Genomic DNA, 23,501 nt, shown 5'->3' on the forward strand with positions numbered 1-23,501 from the left:
GGTGGTCTGTCAGATTCAGGTGTCTGAGCAATTTCATTAGTGATTTGGAAGCAGTTTCAGATTCTTTTAACAATATCTTAGACGCTTGTAGATAATTCAGAACAGCTTACAATGACTGTCCAACTTCTATTCATATAATAGCTCACTATTCGAGTGAGATATGAATATATCTTCTTTAGGGTCAAGCAATGGTTTAAGAACATTGGATAGTTTAAAGATACTGAATCTCTTTAAAGAAAGAACAAAGGCATGATTTTTATAACAACAAACTGAGGAGAGATTGACATTATTTTATAGGAGTGATTTTACCTCACTGTCATTTTACTTTTACAGATGCTAACTGTTCTTTGATTTTTTTAAAATTTTATATTGTAGTTTGTTTTGAGAACAAATGGTAATTCAGAACTCATTTGATTTTGTTCTGTATTGGTAAACTACACAACACAGATTACTGAACTAACAGAATGACAATGATTTTACTCAAAGAAAATAGTACCCAATTCAATAATCTTAAGTTTAAAATATATATTATAAGCATTCTCTTTTCTGGAAATTTAACTGGAAAAGTTCAATAAAACACAATCTGCTCAAAATGTAAGTTAACAGGTGGGCAGTGCTTCACACTGTAACCAAATAATAGATGTTTATTTAAATGGAGAGAAATTGAAACAAATGCAATCCAATTTTTTTCCATGAAGTATATGGCAGTAGTTGAATAATAACATAGGTGGGAATGAGCATCAGCAGAAGTATTGAAAACTGCATCAACACAATGGTAGTTTTATTAATTTCTGATCCAAGAAAGCTACCTACATAGATCCAAAGTATGTTCTTATTTATAAAACAAAGAACCACTGACCATCTTGGATATCCTAATTTATGTTAAGTACAATGCATACTTAGAAAAGCACTGATAAAAACAAACCCATAAGCATTAGGCATTTGAAAGATGCATGATTTCAGTTTGAAGGAAAACAGTTGGTGCAAAGGAGAAAGTGAAATGCATGTTGTGGTTTGCCAAATTCAAATATATAAAGCAACATGTGCAAGTAATACAAGAAACAGAATATTCACCAATAAATGGATTAGGTGGGAATGCCTAAACAGCTTGCTCCTGCATTCTCCACATATTACACCTTTTGTTTTTTTTCTTTTTGTGAGGGACTTGATAAAAACAGGGTTTATGCTAGTAGGGTTGCAAGTATTGATAAATTACATCAATATATTAAAGAAACCTTCACAGAGAATACTCTTATAATGTTAAACAACTCTTGGGAGGAAATTTAATACAGACTGGAGATTTTGTGTAATTCACAGTGGATATGTTGAACTATGATGATTCTATCTTGTAAAAAAACTTTATACATTATTTTATGTTAAATTTTTGTCTGGTATTGATTCATAGACACTCTTGTATGTGTATAGAACAAAAACATAAAACAATGAAGTCGTATACACGTTCTCCATTATAACAATACTGTTTCTGAAATTAACATTAATGGAAGAACGAACACATATAAATAACAAAATAAAGAAAACTAGGTATTTGCCTCACGCATAATCACTGATTTTCTGTTCCTTGAAAAGCATGATACCAATACATAAAAAAAACTTTATACAGTCCTCCCTAATAGTATTTTGACATAAGAAAGTCAGTTGAACAGCTCCAAAAGTGGAACTAGAGTAATTTAACATCTGAGAAAAATTACTAGAAACATGTTATTAATCATAGTATTGATAGGAGGATGGTACAAACAGTAGAGCAAAATAAATTTTTACGAAGATAAGAAACAATACATAATAATACGTAACAAAGTTAATGAACAATAAAATAATTCCATAAATTAAATTAAAAATCACTAAGATAAATGTAATAAAAAAAAGTTATTAGGCATGCTATGAGCAACATCTAATGTAACTCTTCCAAAAATAATTAATCTGTTATCTTACAACAAGCTTAAGAGGGTATGTAGAAGTAAAAAAAAAACTCTAAGAACTAGCAAAACCTATAACAATGTATAATTTATAAGCAGTAAAAGATATGAAAAATATCATAATAAAAAGTTTTAAATATAGAAGTAAAGCAAACAGCTAACATGAAAACAAATAGAAACTATTGTAACTAAGCTAATTACACAATACACAGAACTGTTATGCAGCTTGCATTTACTTTAGTGAGAGCTGAGATTAACAGAAGATAAAATTAAACACCACTGGGATACTGAAGTTGATTGTTATTACCTTAAACAATTAGTTACAAAATTAATATGCAAACATGATACTTTTAAAAATGTTACAATATTTTCTAGAATTATTAATCCTATAATTGGAAGCAACAACACTGTTAAATTTATCACAAATTTTAATACACGTGATCTAAAATTTGTGATGAAAATTATATCAGCAAAAATAATTATACTTAACACATTTCTGTTTTTCCATTGTGCAATGTAAGAATAGTAAATGTCTTTTGGTTCCCACAAATCACTGCTCAAGAGGGTCTTTGTTCAATGCAAGAACTTGTCAAATAAATTGGACAATGACACTCAAAAGTTTTGTGAAATACTATATATGTGTAAAAGTGTTCAATCCCTACCAATAATGTTAATTTTGAAGAAATACAAATAACAAAATAATGTTCAAAATATTTTTAGTGAATTATTTTTTATTCAAAACTTTAATGATCAAAATTAACACTTATGTGTGAAAGTGGTTGAATGTCAGCAAAATCTGCAAAAGCCTCCTAAATCAGTACTTGGTGGAAGTACATTTTGCAACAATTACTGCTGTGAGTCTTTCTGGATAGAACTCCACCAGCTTTGTACAATAGGATGGTGTAACTTTTATTCATTGTTTCTGGCAAAATTGCTACAATTTTGACAAGTTCATTGGGGATTGTTGATGAAATACCATCTTCAAGTATCACTATAAAGTTCCCATTGGATTCACACCAGGACTATGAATGAGCTATTTCAGGACATTATCTCTCTTTATTTGAAACCACTCCAATGTGGCTTTTATCTTGTGCTTTGGGTTATTGTCCTATTGAATTTTTGACCATTTTCAAGCAGATTTTCCTCTAGAATTTATCTGTACTTTGCACTATCCATTGTCTCCTTAATCTTGATAAGCTTCCCATTCCCTGCTGAAGAAAAACATCCCCATAACATGATGTTGTCACTGCCATGATTGACAGATGGGATGGTGTTGACTGGGTGATGTACTGTAGTGGTTTGTGCCAGACACATGCCTTTACTTAGACCAAAAAAGCTCAACTTTTGTCTTATCTGATCACAAAACTTTCTGTCACATGTCTGCAATATCATCTGCATGTTTTTGTTGCAAGCCCTAAATGAGATTTAACCTTGTACCAGGTATTCTTTACTGAGCATAAAACAAAATTTTAGTATCTTGCATTCAAAATTTCATTAAACTACTTTTGTTTACATAATACCAATAAGTAGAGAATAAAATCATAGCTAATAATTCATATTTTAATAGTATATAAGATTTAAGTTCATAAATCTACAAGGTAATACTAAAAACATCTTGAATTTCCTATAGTGTGACACACGACATATTTTCTTTTTGGTGTCTTTTCTTCATTTTAAAATAGTCCACCACATCTTCAAAAAGTATGAAATTAAACATTAATCACTATAAAATTTTCATTGCTTAAAGAAACCATAATTTTATAGCCTTCAATTTTGTTTTGTTACAGAGCTATCAAATACAAAATCAGATCCCTCCTGTCACACCCACATGTCACATCCCCACTTTTAGGAATAGTTACTAATTCTCTCTTATGTTTAATTATATATTACATGTAACTGGTAAAAGGTCAAGTTGTTCATTCAGCAAATGATGTACTGTATAACACTGAACAGATCATCAATTTCACAAGCAACATTCCATTGAGAAATTTAACAACTAGCTTGAACGAATTTGTAACCGCTCTTGTTACATAGTTAAAAATTTTAAGAGTTAAGGGGAAATTGTCTACTTTCTTCATGTTATTACTCTATGTTCTTTGGTAAATTTTTCAATTAAATAAAAACTATTTCCTGCATTACTATCATTAGTACAAAAAACAGGGTGAAGTGTCTTCAACAATCAAGAAAAAAGAAGTTGGTTAAGTATTTTATTTCTTTATTCATATTTATTATGCTAAATGTAACTAAAATATAAAACTAGGATCTATTTTTGATCAATTAAAATCAGAATAGGTAAGATAAATAATAAATTTCATGAAGCATACATGCAAGCAGTACGTAGTATCTTGTGGATAACGTAATTTGATAATGTATTGTGAGCTTCATATTCTCTAAATGATTTAACACTTATAATGGCACTGATAGTAGTTAGAGGGCACAGCTCAAAAGGCAACAAAACAATAAAATATAAGTACAAATACGTATACTATTACGAGCTGAAAGCAACTTAGAATAAACAAATGTAGTTTCAGATTACAATTTGAAGTCATTCTAAAAAGAAAAAAAATGGTAATTAGATTTATTTTGTTTTTGGTGGTTATGAGGTCAGTCAAATTGACCAATCCTATATAGAGATAATGTACAGAAAATAGCAGATAAAATACTAAGTTTTACTGAAAAAAAAAACACTGAAATGTGTTTAGGAGGTTTTAGGAACTACACAAAGTAAATCTGAGAGTTTTGAGAAGAAAATTATTTTTCATCTTAACAAGAAAATTACTTTGCACATGGATTATTCAAAACAAATACTAAATATATTCATAAACAAATCTTTATTTTAGTTTATTAAAATATTTCACTAACAAACATGATTTTTTTTGCAAGTCAAAGCCTTATAATGCTAATTGAAAGACTGCCAAATTTTGTGAAGATATACACACTATATTGAAAATTAAAAGTATGAAATCTATAAATGAGTACAAGGAGGTCTCACAGTCAGTCAAATTGACTGAGCCCATTTTGAGAGATTTAAGATAATTCTTTTTCAGTCATGCCTTCTTTTTTGCCACTAACCCATAGAGGCCAGCTTTTTATAGGGACCAGGATATTGTTGATGCATGAGCATTGACTCCCATCTTAAACATGAAACTTTGCAAATCTTTCAAAGTCACTGTTGGCTTCACAGTGGCATCCCTAACCAGTTTCCTTCTTATCCTGCTGCTTAGTTTGGAAGGATGGCCTGATCTGGATAGTGACTTGGTAGTATAAAGCACAGTCCAATTGGACTGTGGACAATGCACTTACCCATACTAAAAAGGATAATCAGTGACTTTGAAATTTTCTAACCTTCTCCTTACTTGAGCTTCTCTATCACTTTATCATGACGTGGTGTACACGGCTGTTTTTGTTTTTTTTGTATCAGTTGTGGCTTGAATAGACGTATTTATTCTTGAAGTCAAGTTAAACTGCTTTAATTACACAGAGAAACCACTGTAACTAAGTTAATTACATAATATTAAACAATATACAGAACTGTTATGCAGCTTGCATTAACTTTATCAAGAGCTGAGATTAACAGAAGATACAATTAAACATCACTAGGATACTGGCTTCAGATTACAAGTCTTCTCTATATTTTATAAACAATTATTATATATATATATTATATACATACACTCCCTGCTTTATATGTGGAATGATCATAAGAGATATGGGTGATGCATGCATTTTGAAGGAGAGAGAGAAAGAGAGATGAACTTGTTGGTTTGTACATGGTGGTTAACTCTTTCAACCTTAAAATATTTCACCCAGTTTCTTAACAGTAAGAAAGAAGTGCTGTCTAGCTGTCAAGTTCACTCAAGTTTTTGACTGTTTCAATTTTAACAAAATTTAATTTGCACTTCATACACATTGTAAAAAGTTCTCTTTTTTTTTTATTCAATTCTATCAAAGTCATAAGTCAAATCAGATTTGTTCTTTAATACATTTTTTCTCAAATAAACTGTAATTTAGAGATTACAAACTACACTTTTCTGATGAGGAAATCAGTGAAACAATGACCAGTTGCATAGTTTTATAGCTTGTGTGATATTTACACATTTCTTTATTAGACCCATACAATTTTCCACTAAGAATATAACAGAATTTCAATTGCACGTTATAAAACATTACAGGGCTAGTAGAGAAAGATTCACAAAATATTATTATTAGTATTGCTGTGATGTAATACCCCAAACACTACCAATCTACAAATAATACTCTGCCAACACAGATACTGAGGTACAGATTCTTTATGATTCTAGCTAACACTTCTACATTTTTTTTCTGTTTTTAGAATGTCACCAAAATGGTATCACAGAAAAAATGATTTAAAGATTTTGGTCATGTGTAAGACACCTTTAATTAATCATCAACAAAATTTAAGTTTTTTTATAATTAAAAGGAATTTTAATTACTTAATTCTTTATAATGATAATGAATATATGTTAATAAAAATACAAAACAATAAAATGAACAAACTATTACAAACTTCAAACAGGTAAGAAGTTTATCACCATAAGAGGAGGGTAAGCAATTCTTGATGTCATATCCAGGTCATCATGTGTGATATCTAACAACTCTCCACTATGTTGTTCTAAATGCTCAGAAAACAACTAGTCTACCTTTGTCTTTTTCTAATCACCTTCTATCTCAGACTAAAACCAGAAGTTGGGAGGAAGGAAGAAAGAACATATAAAAGGTAACTATTTCATGCATTCCAATCAGAGAGAAAAGATTTTTTGATATAAATTTAATGCTATTCAGAGATATATATAGAGGATTAAAAAATATTTAAGGAAAATTAGGGCAAACATTCAATTCAAAATGATGACCGATACATTAGAAAAATTATCTGAAATAGTGTTTATTAATAACAGACAAGATTACTGAAATATACTTACTACATCAAAACCATAAATCTTCCTTATCTGATAAGACCAGATTAATTAGCACCTGTCTGGAGAGGTAGATGCTGATGATGATGTTTTAACTTTACTTCTGGTGATTTTCTGAAATTTTATTATAAAAAACGTCAATCTTATCAAAATGAGTTTCTGTTCAATCCACATTAATGTAAAAACTATTTAAAAACACCAGGAGAATGTCAACATGATCATCAGATCAGCATCCCAAGATGATGAAACCACAATAACTTTTAAAGGGCTTACTTAGAACTACTTGGAAAATTTTAAATTTTTAGAAATATCTTCAAATATTAGGAATTCTAGGGTCACTGCAGATACCATATGCTATTTAAAATTAATTTTAAAATGCTAACTTTAAATACATTAAGGAAATGGTGGAAGGACTTTTTTTTCCACTACAAAAAGTGAGTTAGAGAGGACCAAGCCAGTGACACCAGGATAAAGAGGTTTATAGTTCTATTCATTTTTTGACAAATGTATTTGAAATCAAGAGAGTCAAGTTATGTCATGTCAGGAGAAAGGATCACATTTTCAAAATGTAAGAGGCTTTTCCCTGCTAAAATACCTTTTCATAAAACATTAAGTAATTTAAGTGTGTTGATATAGTGCTATTGGGCTTAGAATGTAAAGACAGAAACAGAATTGTTTTAGATTCTAAACAATGAAAATAAGGAGACTCTAAGTTACATTAAAATCAAGAGTATTCATGGGATTGTATGCCCCTAAAACCATTAATATGTTGACCCACAGTAAGTTAAGAATAAACACACACATTATGAAGGCACTGAAGTCTCTCTTAATGCATGGCTACTTGAAGAAAAACAAAAACAGTTAATTCTCTCCATGTATATTCATGAAACACAGATTTAAAATCTAACAAGAAACAAACATCAAAGACATCAAACTGTCAAAAATATATAGGAGAGCAATAAGCTTCTTCTAATATATTTAAAGCTGAGCATACTCCTCAAACACTAAAACAGATCCATATAATAGAATAAAGTTTGAAACACCCTACAGGTCCTACAGGTTCAGAATATAAAGACAATAAAAGGACCCAGATTCTTACAGTGGGAATCCCAAAGAGAAAATTAAGTGGGTCTGTAAAGAATAAATAATTCAACCAGTAATTTATTAACTGACTACTAAGAAAGTTTACTGTTAAAAAAAGAATCTGTGTACAATAGTCTTCTATAACACATTCTCTGAAGCACTGCCCCACTTGATGTCAGAGAAGAAGAAAAAAAAAAGTGGACTATCCGTGGTTTATTCATTTATGCAATGGAGATTACACAAATTCACTCAGAAACTTTAATTACTACCGTGGCATGTCCAACAGGAAAACACTTGAAACATAGACAGGACAGGGATTAAGCTATTACAAGGTAACTTTTTTTCACAGTGAGATGATTACTGCCATAGGCATTTAATGAGATTTTTTATAACTGTTCCACAAGTATATGTAAGTAATGTTTGCCACATGGAAGAAAAACAGTAATAAAAGTTTGGTAGAAGTAATATTTATCTTACTATAATGGACATAGGATGTATGTCAATAACTATCTATGTAACCAAAATTAAACAAGTTTTTCAATATCAACATATTAAAAATATTGATACAGATATCAAATGTTGATTCTTGAGATACTTTTCTGTATTTTTAGGGTGTGGTTTATAAGAAGAGGATTTATTGTAGGTCATTCAATATGGAAAGGACAAAAAGTATAAAGATGATGATAAAGGAAAAAGGGAGCAAGAAGGCAAAAAGAAGAGTTACAAAAAAATTTGCATCATGTGATGACAAAAAGAGTTGCAGAATCAGAAGAGAAAGGGCTTGGAAAGCTGAGGAGGATGTCTTAAAATGAACATGATCAGTGAGTTGCAGGATCTTAACATAAAAGCCTTGAGAAGCTAAGAAGGATGTTTCAATACACAAAAGCATGATTAATAATTATTAACACAAACAATTGCCCACAGGGTGATGTTTATGCTAATAATAATAATATTAGTAATTTTAAATAAAAATTCAAACTTGCATTATTTCTTACAATTAGTAAATGTGCATTAAGAGAAATGTAGCACATTCTTAATCTTGTATCTCTGCATATTTTGAATTCTTAAACATTGAAAAGCTATTTGACTTATCAAACACAAATCTCAATATTGAAAGATTGGATATCTTTCAAAAACAATAGATTTGGAAATATATTAAACTAATTTTTGTGGCACTGTGAATAACAAATTACAACTTAAAACATTTTTGGAACTTGAAAAAACAATTCTATGACATTGACAAATCATGTGCACTTTATAAGAAAGTATAAAAATGCTTTAGTTGAAAATACATTACAGAAACTTACAGTTACAACATTTGAAATAAGCATTTGATGAATGGTGGTGAACAATTCCTAACATTCCTACAAAATGTTTGCTTAAGAAAAAGTTTGAGACTGACACAGATGTTACATTATAAACTTTACACTGACATTCCCTTTTTAAAAAAACATCATTATTCAATATCTTATTACAGGTAAAAAGATATACTTTTTTCATACTTAAAATTAACTGTGCAAGAATAAAAAATACTATATAAAGAATATTCAAAAATACTCTTCAGGTAAAACAATAAATCTAATGTAGGTTTTATCATGTGCTGACTATTGCTTAGATTGCAATCACTGACTAACTGCAATTTGTAAACTTAATTGTATTTAAAATTTGAACTGTAATGTTAACACAACATTGATATTTCATTGTGATTATACTATTTTGTCCATTATTCAATCATATAAAAAGATACATTTTTCTACAAAAGCTTATCATGCTGATAATATAATATGCAACCTCAAAATTTTTAATTTGATTGTAAAGAAGAACAATGAATTAGTGACATGATTTTGAATCACACTTTTGTTTATCTTAAAAAGTTTCAGAAACTTCTTAAGTGTTTAAAATAGTTTTACAATATTGAAATAAAAATCCTTATTAAAAAAACCTTGCTAATTACATTAATCTAAAACTATTCATTTTATTAATTCCAAAATGATATATAAATATGGCTACCAAGAAAATTAAAATGAACCTAAAGTGAAAAAACATTTATTAATGCGTGGTGCAGAAATTTCAGTGTTATTATTTTGTAGCTTACTTTTGAGTTAATTACACAAACAATATATGAATATTCTACTTGAAATGCAATCACATATTTTTCTACAAACTAAACACAGAAGTCTGAATCCATCATTTGTATAAATACACCATATAAAAAGTAATTAACTATTTAGAGAACTAACTGCCTATTTATGATGCTAATTACATTTATTTCTTTATTAAACACAGCAACTCAGAAAAACACTAACAAAAAAGTAAATTTAATTCTAGCCTCACAATAAATGCTTCTGTTTAAAGTTCAGTCTTTAGGTTTTTGAAAGGTAAATTATGGGCAAAATATTGCCACACTTAATTTAAAAGAATAGCAATTTCTAAACAGGACATAAATGGCAGATTAATACACATAATACATTTTTATTTGATTATATGACCTTATAACAGTCATACAGTATGTGACATCAGTGTATTTAATCACCCATTTCACTTATCGACACAAGCCATGATGCAAGTTTTAGAATGTTTAAAGCTCAAAATCTTTTAAGATTTTTTATCTTTCTTTGATTCTTATATTTTAGGCTAATTTTATTCTTTTGTATTTTTGTGTGTGCTTCAAGATTTACAGATGCATATTTAGTTGTTGGCACATTTAAATACACAGTTATCAGTATTCTTTTCGTAACTTCCTTCACCATCAAATTTAATTTTTGATCTACCAAAAATTTATGCTAAAAATATGCATTCATCCTTTTTATGCATTAACGTAGGTTACAGCTTCTATAAAACATAAGATTCATGATAAAAAAATATATAATGCAAGAGAGAAACAAAATAATTTTACAAAATGCAAAAATTAACTACTCAGATATTAAAAAAGTAAAGATTATAAAGATTATACATTATATAATCACATGCAGTCATGAACGTCACTGTTGCTTAATAAATTTATCAGCTTTTAAAATATTTTGCAAATTTTTTATCATTAATTATTACTCATGATACTAACAACACGTGTTAACCACTTAAGTTCCTGAATTTTGCTATATGAACTAGGACACATGGCAGATCCATTCCAGCAACTGCTGGCACTCACAAACAAACAGTCCACATTCTAAGATGTAAAATATTTGGATAGTATCTACAAACATGCACCGAGATAGTTATCAGGTATAAATGCTTTGATTGTAACCAAGATAACGGACATGCCCAAAATCATGGATCTGATGTATCCACAAGGTAATGCTTTTTTTACAAATGGCTTGTGAAAGTGCTACAGGAGAGCATTTGTCTTCTCAAATTTTTTTCTTACTGTTCCTAATTTAGAAGTGATAGATTAGAGGAAAGACAGCTAGTGTACTCTATCTGTCAACTCTTGGGATATACTTTACAAATGAAAAATGAGATTGACCATTACATTTTGAAATCTAACATACAAATGCATGATTTATGAAAAGATCTCAGAAATCTTGACATTTTACCTAATAATAAATGATGAAAAAGTGACAATTAAAAGCAGTAATGGGTAGCTTTAAACTCTACAAGCATGGTATTTACATAGACTTATTTACTCACTTTAGAACAAACTATGGAGAAGAGACACACCTCCTCACAAACACACTTGGCTATCACAGCACTTCATAATAACTTTCTTAAACAGCTAATACAAGTGATGCCAGTCAAACCATGGTATCAGGGATCATCTAGATATACTGAAGTTGGATGCTGTAAAGTGGCTTACAGGTCTGAATGCTCAAAAGACAACAATGAAATGAACTGAAAACAAGCATGAAGGTTGCACAAATCATTCTAAAGAATTACTTTTTCCTTCAGTATCTCATGCCTGGGAAGTCTTGGAAAACATGGAATGCACTCTTAATATTAAGTGTTGCTATTATGGCATTAGGCAGACTTTTGTAATATAATTTTGGAGTTTCTTGGATTAAGCTAAATAAAAAATCTATATTATGCCCACAGAAGTTTTTCTAATTATCTGATTTAAAAAAATTTAACGTGGTGCAAAACTGTTGACTATAGCTATATACACCCTTGTGCAAATTAATTGAAACAAATGGTCATTTTACAACATTTTCAGCATGGCGGCCGGTGTAGACTCTTTGGATCTGCTGATTTCCTTTAATGGTCATTTTTTTACACAGACGACATCATTAGCTGTGTTTTGCAGTATGGTCAATCTATTTTTAGGATATATGACGAAATTTTGAGGAATATTACGTCATTCGTAATTGCATTAGAAGGGCAAGGAGACCAGTCAAAAAACAACTCCTTACCAACTCAATGGAGAAAAAATGGTATCAATGAGGTCTGAAATACAAGAACTGGACATGAGAACAATGGAGGAAGGTGTTATTCAGTGTTGAGACTCATTTCTTCATACAGGGTCAAAGAAGTCTGCATGTTCGCAGATCTCCAGGTGAGAAACTTCAAGAATCTCACATCAATCAGTTCGTAAAACATCCCTTGAAGAAGATGTTTTGGGGCTTTTTCAGCTACTATGACGTTGGAGGCTTACATATCGTAGAAGGTATGATACGAGGACCACAGTACATCGAAGTTTTGCAGAGAAGAGTTGTTCCAGAATTGAAAAAGAGATTTCCAGATGGATCTGGCATTTTTAGTGAGATCTGGCTCTGTGCCACCCATCAAAACTTGTGAAGAATCTTATGACTACAACGCGAATAAAGGTGCTGGACTGGCCTGGAAACTCTCTGGACATAAATCCTATTGAAAATCTTTGGGCAATTTGTAAAGAAAGACTTCGGGAAAAAGACTGCACTACGAAAGATAAGCTAATTGAGGCCATAATTGAGGTGTGGTACCACAATCCAAAAATTAGTAAAGATTACAGTCAACTTGTGGACTCGACGCCAAAGCTGATTAATGATCTTCTGAAAAATAAAGGCAGTCATATCGTGTATTAATTTGTGAGTAATTTTGGATTCTCAGAAATAAAATGCAAAAAATTGAAAAAATTGTAATTTTCCATCTTGTTTCAATTAATTTGCACAAGGGTGTAAGATTATTCTTCTAATGTGGATTATTAGTAAAATTAATATACATATATTATGACAGCAATGTATTTATCAAAAGTAACAAAATATCATTAATTATACATTAATTTATCACACCATTTTACTTTACATGAAAACAAGCTACTGGCCTCAGATTCAGCAATTGCCCACCCATGATCCACACTTACAGGAAATTCTATTATACCACTTCTATTTTAAACTCATCTAAAACATCTATAATCTCAATGTCCATATACATAAAAAATGGTTTAGAGCAGCAAAACAGTGTAAATGAAAGAAACAATCAGTGTTTTTATCAATAATTTTTCATTGCATTATTTCAATTAAGTGAAAATTCTAATATCATGTATGCTGTTGGTTGATTTTAAAGTGACTGCTTGTAATGCTTGAAGTTAGAATTAGTCTAGACCTAGTTGTGTGACAGCCATACTCATCCTAGTAATATTATATTTTCAGTTTATGTAGAAAAATGTCAAACAGAGATTGATCAGATTAATATACCAAGACATTACAACAAGGCTTTAACTGTTATTTAATACAAAGTTTAGAAAAGTGTTTAGTTTTCAATTAATGGGTAAGGAGAAGTTCTTAGGTAAAATAATATAATAACAATGTTTCACGACGCATGCAAATGAGCTCCATGTTTCACAAGTGATTTACAACTTACAATGGTGTGAACAGTAGTTAGATATGGTTCAAAGAGCAATAAAATAATAAAAGTAGAAATATATGTGTACCATTATCAGTTGAAAGTTATTCAGGATAAAGTAATGTAGTTTCAAGCTTCACTATGAAGTCATTCTAGAAAGAAAAAGAGGGTAATTTAGATTTAGATTTTTTTTTTTTTGGTTGTTACAAGATTATTCAAATTGCCCAACCTCATGTTGTGCTCAGGTACAGAAAATAACAGATAAAATATACAGTTTTACTGAAAACAATCATTTGGAATGTATTTAGGAGGTTTGAGAGATTACACAATTAATATATTAGATTTTTGAGATGAAGAAAAATATTTTTAATCTTAATGTGAAAATCACTTTGCACATAGGTTAGTCAAAAAGAATACTCAATAAATTCACAAATAAATCTTTTTTTAACTTTATAAAAAATACTTTAGAAAAATAATATTTTTGTATGTGAAAGATTTATAATGTTTACTGAATGTCAGCCAAATTTTGTTTATATATATATAGATAGCACATTGAAAGTTAGTAACATCAAAACTCTAAAAACTTAAAATTACTACAAAAAATCAAGTGGTTGATCAAATTGACTGAGCCTGTGTCAAGAGAGTTAAGTATTAAATTTAATTAGTGGAAAGGAACTATGTCTAAATTATTACTTAGTTTCTCATTTTCTTTTATTGAGTTTTAAATATGTATTATTAAATGTTTCTTTGCATATGGAAAACATACAGAAAAGATTTGGTTTGTTTTGAATTTTGCACAAAGCTACACGAGGGCTATCTGAGCTAGCTGTCCCTCATTTAGCAGTGTAAGACTAGAGGGAAGGCACCTAGTCATCACCACTGACTGCCAACTCTTGGGCTACTCTTTCACCAATGAATGGTGGGATTGACCGTAACATTATAACATCTCCACAGCTAAAAAAATGAACATGTTTGGTGTGATGGGGATTCAAACCTGCAACCCTCGGGTTATGAGTCAAGTGCCTTAATCACCTGGCAATGCCAAGCCAACAGAAAGGGAAGGAATATATTCGGCATGGTTCCATGTCACTATTTATGTGACAGAGAATAATGATATGAGGCTCCTGTATATTTTCAATTAGCTCAGATTTGTGTCCAGGCTTTTTTTAATTCATAAAACCTTGATAGAATTACTGAGAGTATTTTCCAAGTCTTCAAAGTTGTGGATATAAAGGAAGAAGAAATCATAGCATGGGTTTTTGCTTGTGAATGAAGACACATCTAAAATAAATGGATACAGAGGTAAATCATATTCATTTATGTATTTTGTTGTTTTCTACCATCCTTTTTGTTTATCCATCAAATGGCAACGTCCAAATAAAACAAAATTTTAAATAAAAAACGAAAATTTCATAGATGATGCAGTAGGCAGACATTGTAAACTGACAAAAGATGGTTGATTCAGCTTAGATTTCTTTGAGCAGTGCAACAATGATAGAAAGTACAGGGCCAATGCTGATCTAGTAGCATGTTTAGCAGAAATTCCAAGATATTTCTAAATTAAGTGTATCAAATAAACAAACTGGATGTTGTAAATTGTGCATAAATTTGCATCTTCAAATAATTAATTATAAGGTAATCCTTGGTAAATGGACACTTGATAACATACATTTAGATGAACCCTGCTTAGACAGTGATACCAAGTTTCAATAGGTTTATATTTGTGTTCAGGAAAGAAGACAGTTGTTCATTGAAACAAAATCAAGTCCTGTAATGGCATGGCAGGCATCCACAAACTAACCACATATTTTAAATCTTAACCTGTCAAATTTCATTTGACTTCTTTCTCAAACTTTTTTCAGAAAAACTATATATTATCTGTATGAACTCTACTTTAAAAAATTATGAAATAAATCTAAATTACCTTTTTTACTCTAAGCACCTTAAATTTTATAACATTATACATCTATTTATATTTATTAATTTTTGTTTTATTGATCTTTGATTGGTATTTAGCAATTTTTTAATATTTACTTTCATATTTCAACTAAAAAATTAAATAAAGTATAATATTAAAATTAAAATTACAGTTTTATTCTAAGTTGCTTAATAAAAGTTTAAATTCAAGTTAAAAACATAATGACCTGCATGGAAAGGGTCAAGATAAGAGTACACCAATAAAGATATAAACATATCAGAACTTGCTTAAAGTTCATTGCTACCAATGAATGTTTTCATAGCTACCTGAACCAACAGACATCACTACAAGTCATGAGCACAAACACACACAAAACATAGAGGTAGATAGATTTCCATTCAAGTCTAAGTTAGAAAAGGAGTTAAACAAACATCACTATACTGAGGTACAGGAAGGTCACACAATAGACCTGATATCCAAGGGGGTGGAAAGAAGCTTGAGCCTAGTATTCCAATATCACTCAGTGTAAAAAATGCTAGGTTCACTACTAAAGGTGTGGAAAGTTGGAAATCAATGTTGTCTACTGTATGTCATAGCTTACAAAGTGTGAGCAAGTTTGTTTGCAATATTGCTCAATGCGTTTGAATACACATGGTTCACCGATTAAGCCATCTAAAGACTAAGACTTATGTTTACAAAAATTTCACAGATGCAAGCTCTGTAAAGGTTCCATATTACACTGCAGCATGCTCGAGGAATGACATCTGTTGTCAATGTAGAAGCTTGAGTACATGATCAATGACAGCTTGAAAAAAAAGTAATACAAAACTGTACACTCGCTTTACTATGAGTGCCTTGGCATAAGACTAAAGACGACCCATAGGATTCTAAAAACTCTTCAAAAATATTTTCATGTTCCAGCAACTAGAGAGAACTATTCTTTATTAGTTATGGCAGAGTAGGAGAGTTAACCTATATGTAATTTTATATTGATGTTTTTAATGTCTCATAGTTGATATTAATCCCCCAAAGTTATCAGCTGCATTAAAATTATTGTACTTTCATAACCCACATATTTTACTGGCTATTGCTTACACACACAAAAATTTTTTTTAAAATTTTCATCTGTCTAATTGAATTTTTCTCAGGCTATTATCAGAAATGAAGTAATTTTTTATGTCTGGCCTAGCGTATTATACATTTTGCAAGATGCACTACAAAACTGATATTTTTATACTTGTAATACTAAACCAGCAACAAAATAACTTAGTAATTACCTCATTTTGCAACACCTTTCCTTTGAATTCCAGGTTTACAACAGCAACATGGACTGCTTGAATAGATGAAAGATTCTGTGCCAATGTCGGGTAACTTGCTGAAAGTAGTCTTGAGAGTGCTGCAAAATTACATAAATAAATAATAAACTGTTTATTTTAGATACATCATCTCAATTATGAATATATTTTACATGCAATCATCAGTTTAACTAATTACCACTAGTGTACCTTTGTATTCAAAAAAGCCTTTTAACATTTTTTGAACTTAGAACAATCTTAAGAAACTTTCAAACATATAAAAGACTGTTTTTGTTTAAAATTGGAGACCACACACACAACCTACCATAGTTACACCATAAACAGAACTATCCAATTAAAAATAAACAAGAATTAGCAAAGTTTGTTTCCTCTTAAAGTTAAAAATTACATTTTTTAAAGAACTATTTATTTAACAAGTTCTACATTAATTTTCTAAACATATTCTGTAAGTTAAAATTAGTTTATTTATTAATTTCAAATGACTCCGCTGTCCAATTTTCATTACTTTAACTAAATCAACTCTTATTTTATCTTTATAATAATAACAAATGTTAAAAAGTACAGTTTCTTTACTTCTGGATGGAATACTTGAAAATACATGGTTAACCAAAAGATGGGATTCTCCAAACATCACCTGTAATGAATAAATGGAAAACAATTAAGTAATTTTAAGCCTTTCCAATCTGGTATGTTATGTTTTTGATTAGAATTTGTAAATTTTATAAATATGCTATAGCAAGTTAAGTATAAGCTACAGTATATGCAAAAAAAACACTGTTCAATTGGATATTGTCCCATGCATGATTTTGATCTAGTTCTTAAATCCTGCAACATTGTATTTGTAACACTTAAGAGCCATGTGACTGTAGATGTGGTCTAAACATTTATTGTTCTATAATGTGGATTAAATGATTGGTTAAGAAAGTTGTCAATATGGCACTGCTATGGATATAATATGGAATATAGTACAGCATGAGAGCTTAAAATGTTAGTAAAGTTATTAGTGTCATCTTCAGTTGGAATTAGTCATGTTATAGACACAGATTATTAACTTATCTATCGTTTCAAGAAATGATGTCCAACTACAAATAGTTTGAAAGCTGCATAATGGCCATCTGTGATAGTCATCCCTAATTTTGAACTAACAGACAAGAAGGAAAGCAGCTAATCAATGGTGTAAAAATCAAACAGACTAGGCCATAATGAACAGTTACTCTGATTGAATAGTAGAATTTGAATGTTATTCTTAAAAGGTACTCACAAACTCAAACTGTGGAGCTTAATTTTCCAGCAAAAGCATACAAACCATGAATCCTTGGTTACACACTTCAGCACAGTACTTTCTAGACCAGACGCCAGTGGTTCTAGTTAGTGGTGCAGAAAGGTAATTAGAATTTTTTAAAGTTAATATTTTCCTTACTTGAAAATGTTTTAAATAGATACCTTTTTTAAACTGCCAACAGCTATCACCTTGCATGCAACTGCCTTGGAATTTCCTATGCATGTCATAAACCTTAAACACACTTTCACCCCCCAGACATCAACATGTATTGCACCAGCCTATGATGTATTCATTAGAATGCTGTACTCTCCATTAACAAAAGGGTGACACAACCTTTATGTGCATTAATCCTGTGAACACTAGCATAAAATCATAAGCTCATTCTTAACAAGGCAAATAAAATGTACTAGAAGGAGGGTAGAAGTGTGGGAGGTAAAGCAGAAACCTAAGTATGTATCTGAAATACAATTTCAGGTAAGGAAACTGTTAACTTATGACATGCTATATGTCTGTATGCACCACTAAAAGATGGTGTTGGGGCCATTACTGATCAATTACGAAGATGGGCTACTTTCTAAAATAGTAATAGAAAGGAAAAGACCATGAAATGTGTTGTGCAAATAAGACTTTAGGCCATTCTGTCTTGGTCAGATACTTACATGATAAATGCTATAGCAATGGTGTAAGGAACATGTGCTCTCACCTGCATTCTGAAGTTAACCCAAGTCCCATCCTGCTGGACATATCCACTGGAAATTGCTTGCAAGATATTGTAATGAAGTGTCATGTACTACAATTCCAACTTTATACTTCAAATGAGAAGTAGGCTCAAACATTCTCCATATCAACTGGCATTGTATTGGGTAAGTCAGAGTTCTTCCATCATCTGCTACAACAACAGGGAGAAAGGAGGTTGCACATAGAGGAGAACCCCAGAAAAGATAACTGTAAACAGTGTAAATTACATGGAATTCCTACCAAGAAAAAGTGAAATGGGTTACTAAAATTAAAGACAGCAAGTGTGAGCCAGGTTAAAGAGAAGGACTACACTTGGTGCTAAATCTTTTTGTAAAAGATGCAAAACCAACCAGATTAATTATAAATACATAATCTCAAAGTAGTCTTGTAGAAAACCTCTCATCTCAACTAGTTACTGAGGTGGGGAAAATAACTTTAACATTTTCTGTATTCATCTGCATGATATGGATTTTGGACAAGCATTCCCTGTAAAGCCACACCAGCAAACTGGTGGGATAAGATAACATCAAACATAGTTAATGTAGCTTTTAGGTCCAAATGTTGTGCAAGTATTTGATTGTATTTTTTGTAGATATGTATGAGAATATTAGTGTTCGCATAGTGGTGACATGAAAAACATACAAGATCAGTGATGGAACTGGAAATTAAAATCAAAATGCACAATACATCACACTAAATCCATTAAATACACCATAGAATGCACCTGAAGGAAAGCAAAAACCAGATGGACACGAAATCACCCAGTGAAGAAAGTAGTGGGAGGTAAATGTTTCAGGTGAAGTTCATAAGCAGCCTGTAAGATTCCAATGGCCAGCATTGAAGGGAAGCAAGAGAGAGAATGTGATATACCAAATCTGATGGTAAGTGACATTAAAAAAAGCATTGGTTGAACTCATACAAAAAAAAGAACATGCTAGTTTGACAAACTGACAAATCCAAGCAGTTAAAGTGGAAGGGAATAAGTCCTCAGAAGAGGAACAAGGTATGCAAAGAAAAACAAAGAGCATGGGTGGTGGTGACCACATAATAGAAGAGTCCAAGCACAATAGTAATGAATGGCCTCAAATGGATACAAAAAATGAATCGGTATGGAATGACTGCATAACAATGAAGGAGAAGGGAGATATGATAAAAATCAACTCCCTCTCATGCAACTTTAGTCTTCAGAAGAAAGGAGTGTTTAGGAAAGAATTCAGTCAATTCTGACAATATAAAAGACATAAGGCAGCAATAAATAGTTGAATAATGATGGCAACAATCAAGTAGAAGGTGAAAACAATTGAAAGGAAGAGAACAGTGCGAGGCTAGAAGCAAAAGGTGTGGATAACACCACTTGTTTAGTGCCAATCATCAAAATCAATGAAATTACATGAAAAAACAAAATAACAGGTTGAATAACACCCAAAAAGTGGGTAACTCCCCAGTGATTGATGTAGGAAATGACCATAAAAGTATCTAAATGGATCATCATGAGATGCATAATAACTGTGACTAAAACAATTTTGCAAGCTTAAACAGTTAAGCAATCATTACTCAACAAACCAGACCATAAAATGAGTGGAGGTATTGAGAACCACCATCTCAATGGGAAAGGAAGGTATCAGTGTAAAGATGCAAGTGTGGTGAATGGGTGGTATGTTTCAAGTAAAGTTGGAACAATCTATACATCACAACAGAGGGAAAATAAGATGAGAAGAGGCACAAGGGTAAATAAAAAACTGCAAAGCATGTGCCTTCAAATCTCCCAGCAGCTATTAAAGAGGATACATGCATACAGTGTAACCACAGTCTCCAAACAAAAGAATATCTCATGTAGAAGAGAAAGTGAATAATGAATCTTCCCTACAAGATGTCCATAACATGAATACCTGAGGGAGATGATTGAGTCCATTCTGTACAAGAATCAAGAAAATATCCAGGAAAATGTTGAAGATGCAAAGAATCAGAGAAAAGGGGATAATTGAAAAGATGAGGCACAACAAGAAAGCAACTTTTCATGCCCTAAAAACAACCTTTCATTAATTAATCAACTTACATAAATTGTAAATTTAGTAGCCTTGCAGAAGGTCCATGGAAATGGGTACTCCAGTTTTTATACATAATAGTGATATCAGATTCAGCATATTGTTAAACAATTATTCAAACAAATTTTATTCAACTGTTAGAAGTTGCTCATTTTGTTTAAAGCATTTTTATTTTGGACATGACCACATATAGACTTAGTGTTCAATCCAAATATTAATGCATCCTCATCCTGCCTATAATTGGTAACATGGGCAACCCCAATTACCCATCATTTGGCCAATGAAGCAGTGCTTTTTGCATGTACTGTATCTGTACTCATTGAACTACAAGATATTTTGTTGACAAATTTTTCCAAGATAATGGACCACCAAATAACAATGTTAGGTTTCCAACTGGCTTTCAGGACTACAGCAAAGGGTTTATTGTCTAACAGTGAAATATAGAGATTTACCATATAATGGGTTTTTATTCCCCTAAAACTTTACCAAAATTAAATGACATTTACATTCAAAAACTTAACCTGGTGACCTTCTTTATGTTTGTAGTGTCTGTTTTTAAGCTATTATAACATTTCAGTTATTAATGTTTATAAATGCAACAAAAAAAAGGTAATGTGCTACTTCCATACAAAAAATAATAAAAGTATGCAGAATGCATTTTATATTTTAAACCATTTAACTCACCACAGCTTTACCACCTTCAAAATTTATTCTTTTGCATGGAGCATTTGTTAAAATCTGTACAAGATCATCATTTTCTAAATGTTTGGCTATTGCTTCTGGTAAGCTTTGTAAACCATTCCTCAAAGTCCACATGGCCCATCCTTGACTTTTAGATTTAATAACAAGATCACTGTGCAACAAATCTTCTAACTTTGACTCTAAAACAGAAATATCAAGCATATGACAAATAATTTAATATACAAGTTACATAAGAAAATTTAATACTGTTAGCTTATAAATACATATAACAAGTAATTTTAAACATCCATATTTTAACAAAACTATATTTTTTTATTTACAAATTGTTTTATGCACTATTCATTACATCAAAAATTTGAAGAGTACACTACAATTTAATTTACTGCTTCTGTTCAATATGCAAAATTAAAAATCATTAAAAGGTTAATGATTTAACAATATGGAAGTTATAGACCCACAACAGCAATTCCTTGCCAGTTTTTCCTATAACAATGTTACAATAAGTTTATAGTAGCTTCATGAACAGCATCTTTCTTTACAGAAAATACAATTTCCTTTTCTTTTAATAGCTGATAGCCAGGATAATCAGCATTACAGTTTACCCAATCTCTGACATCTAAATCACAATTAGAGCATCCAGGGATTTCTTTTACTTCTACTATTGCTATGTTACAATATTTTTTGTGCCTGGCTTCTTCTTTAGATGCAGTTAATTTTTTGTGTGTGCCTTTAAGTAGTTCCAAGAATCAGCCACCATGTAACATTCTTTGCAATCAAGATTTTTTAAAAACCTTATAATACTTACATTGTCCCTGTTGCACAATAAGTCCTCAATAGAGTTGATTCCCATGTATGTTTTGCTTACTCCCCAATTTTTGGTTTGGTTTGTTTTGAATTTCATGCAAAGCTACAAGAGGGCTATCTGTGCTAGTTATCCCTAATTTAGCAGTGTAAGACTAGAGGGAAGGCAGCAAGTCATAACCACCCACCACCAACTCTTGGGCTACTCTTTTACCAATGAATAGTAGAATTGAGCATCACGTTATAACACCCTCACGGCAGAAAGGGCACGCATGTTTGGTGTAACAGGGATTTGAACCCACAACCCTAAGGTTATGAGTCGAGTGCCTTAACCACCTGGCCATGCCAGGCCTCTTCCTGATTTATTGGATGTATTACAAAAGTCACATTTTGTGAGAAAAATATAACCTTAATTATGCCACCATCATGAGGGATGAGTCAACAGACTGATTAAAAGAAGCAAAACATTTTCAGTCTTTCCAACTTTCTTTTGGTATTATTTTTAACCTCAGGAATGATGATTTAGTAGCTGTCTTACCTTTCAAGAAATACTTGAGTATTCATCCAAACTTTCCTCCTATTATTACAAACAACAGGTAAATTTTTCACAAGGTTGAATCACTGAGGTTTTTATTTCCTGTGTAGCAAAAATGGTTTGCAATTTCCAATGACATCAATAAGTGCCAAAATTATCACTATCTCTTTACACATTTTATAACTAGGTGCAGTTGCTTCTCATTGTGATGTCAGTAATGTGTTTGGCTGTTATCCAGTTATGCACAGTTGCATCTGTATGATAGAAATCATTGTCATACTTTTATTCATAAATCAATTTTTTTTAGTTTATATGCAAAATTATCTGTCTCTGAAAAGTCAACAGAAAGCTTTTAACCATGAATTTCCAGTACACGTCATGTTGCAACTTAGTTTCACAGCTATCCTGACCTTGTCTTGTATTCTGGATTACCATTAAGTTTATAAATTGCTTTCCATA

The 23,501-nt window shown here is 31.0% G+C and overlaps 1 protein-coding gene across 12 annotated transcripts in view; it reads right to left on the reverse strand.

The window, feature by feature from the left end:
• Window positions 1–23,501, reverse strand: part of Ppox (protoporphyrinogen oxidase) — a 99,359-nt gene that overhangs the window by 15,410 nt on the left and 60,448 nt on the right. For 9 of the 12 annotated variants that reach the window (XM_076454190.1, XM_076454183.1, XM_076454182.1 and 6 more), the window contains 3 exons: window positions 21,689–21,885; window positions 17,513–17,573; window positions 16,901–17,019 (listed from right to left, as the gene is read on the reverse strand). In XM_076454190.1, coding sequence (XP_076310305.1) covers window positions 16,901–17,019; window positions 17,513–17,573; window positions 21,689–21,885 — 377 coding nt within the window. Of the gene's footprint in view, window positions 1–5,334; window positions 6,629–6,874; window positions 6,983–13,793; window positions 13,858–16,900; window positions 17,020–17,512; window positions 17,574–21,688; window positions 21,886–23,501 lie in introns of those variants that run through there. The other 3 variants (XM_076454188.1, XM_076454189.1, XM_076454187.1) reach the window with 3 other exon arrangements.

This window comes from Tachypleus tridentatus, chromosome 9 (genome assembly GCF_004210375.1).
Source record: "Tachypleus tridentatus isolate NWPU-2018 chromosome 9, ASM421037v1, whole genome shotgun sequence".
Lineage (NCBI taxonomy): Eukaryota > Metazoa > Arthropoda > Merostomata > Xiphosura > Limulidae > Tachypleus > Tachypleus tridentatus.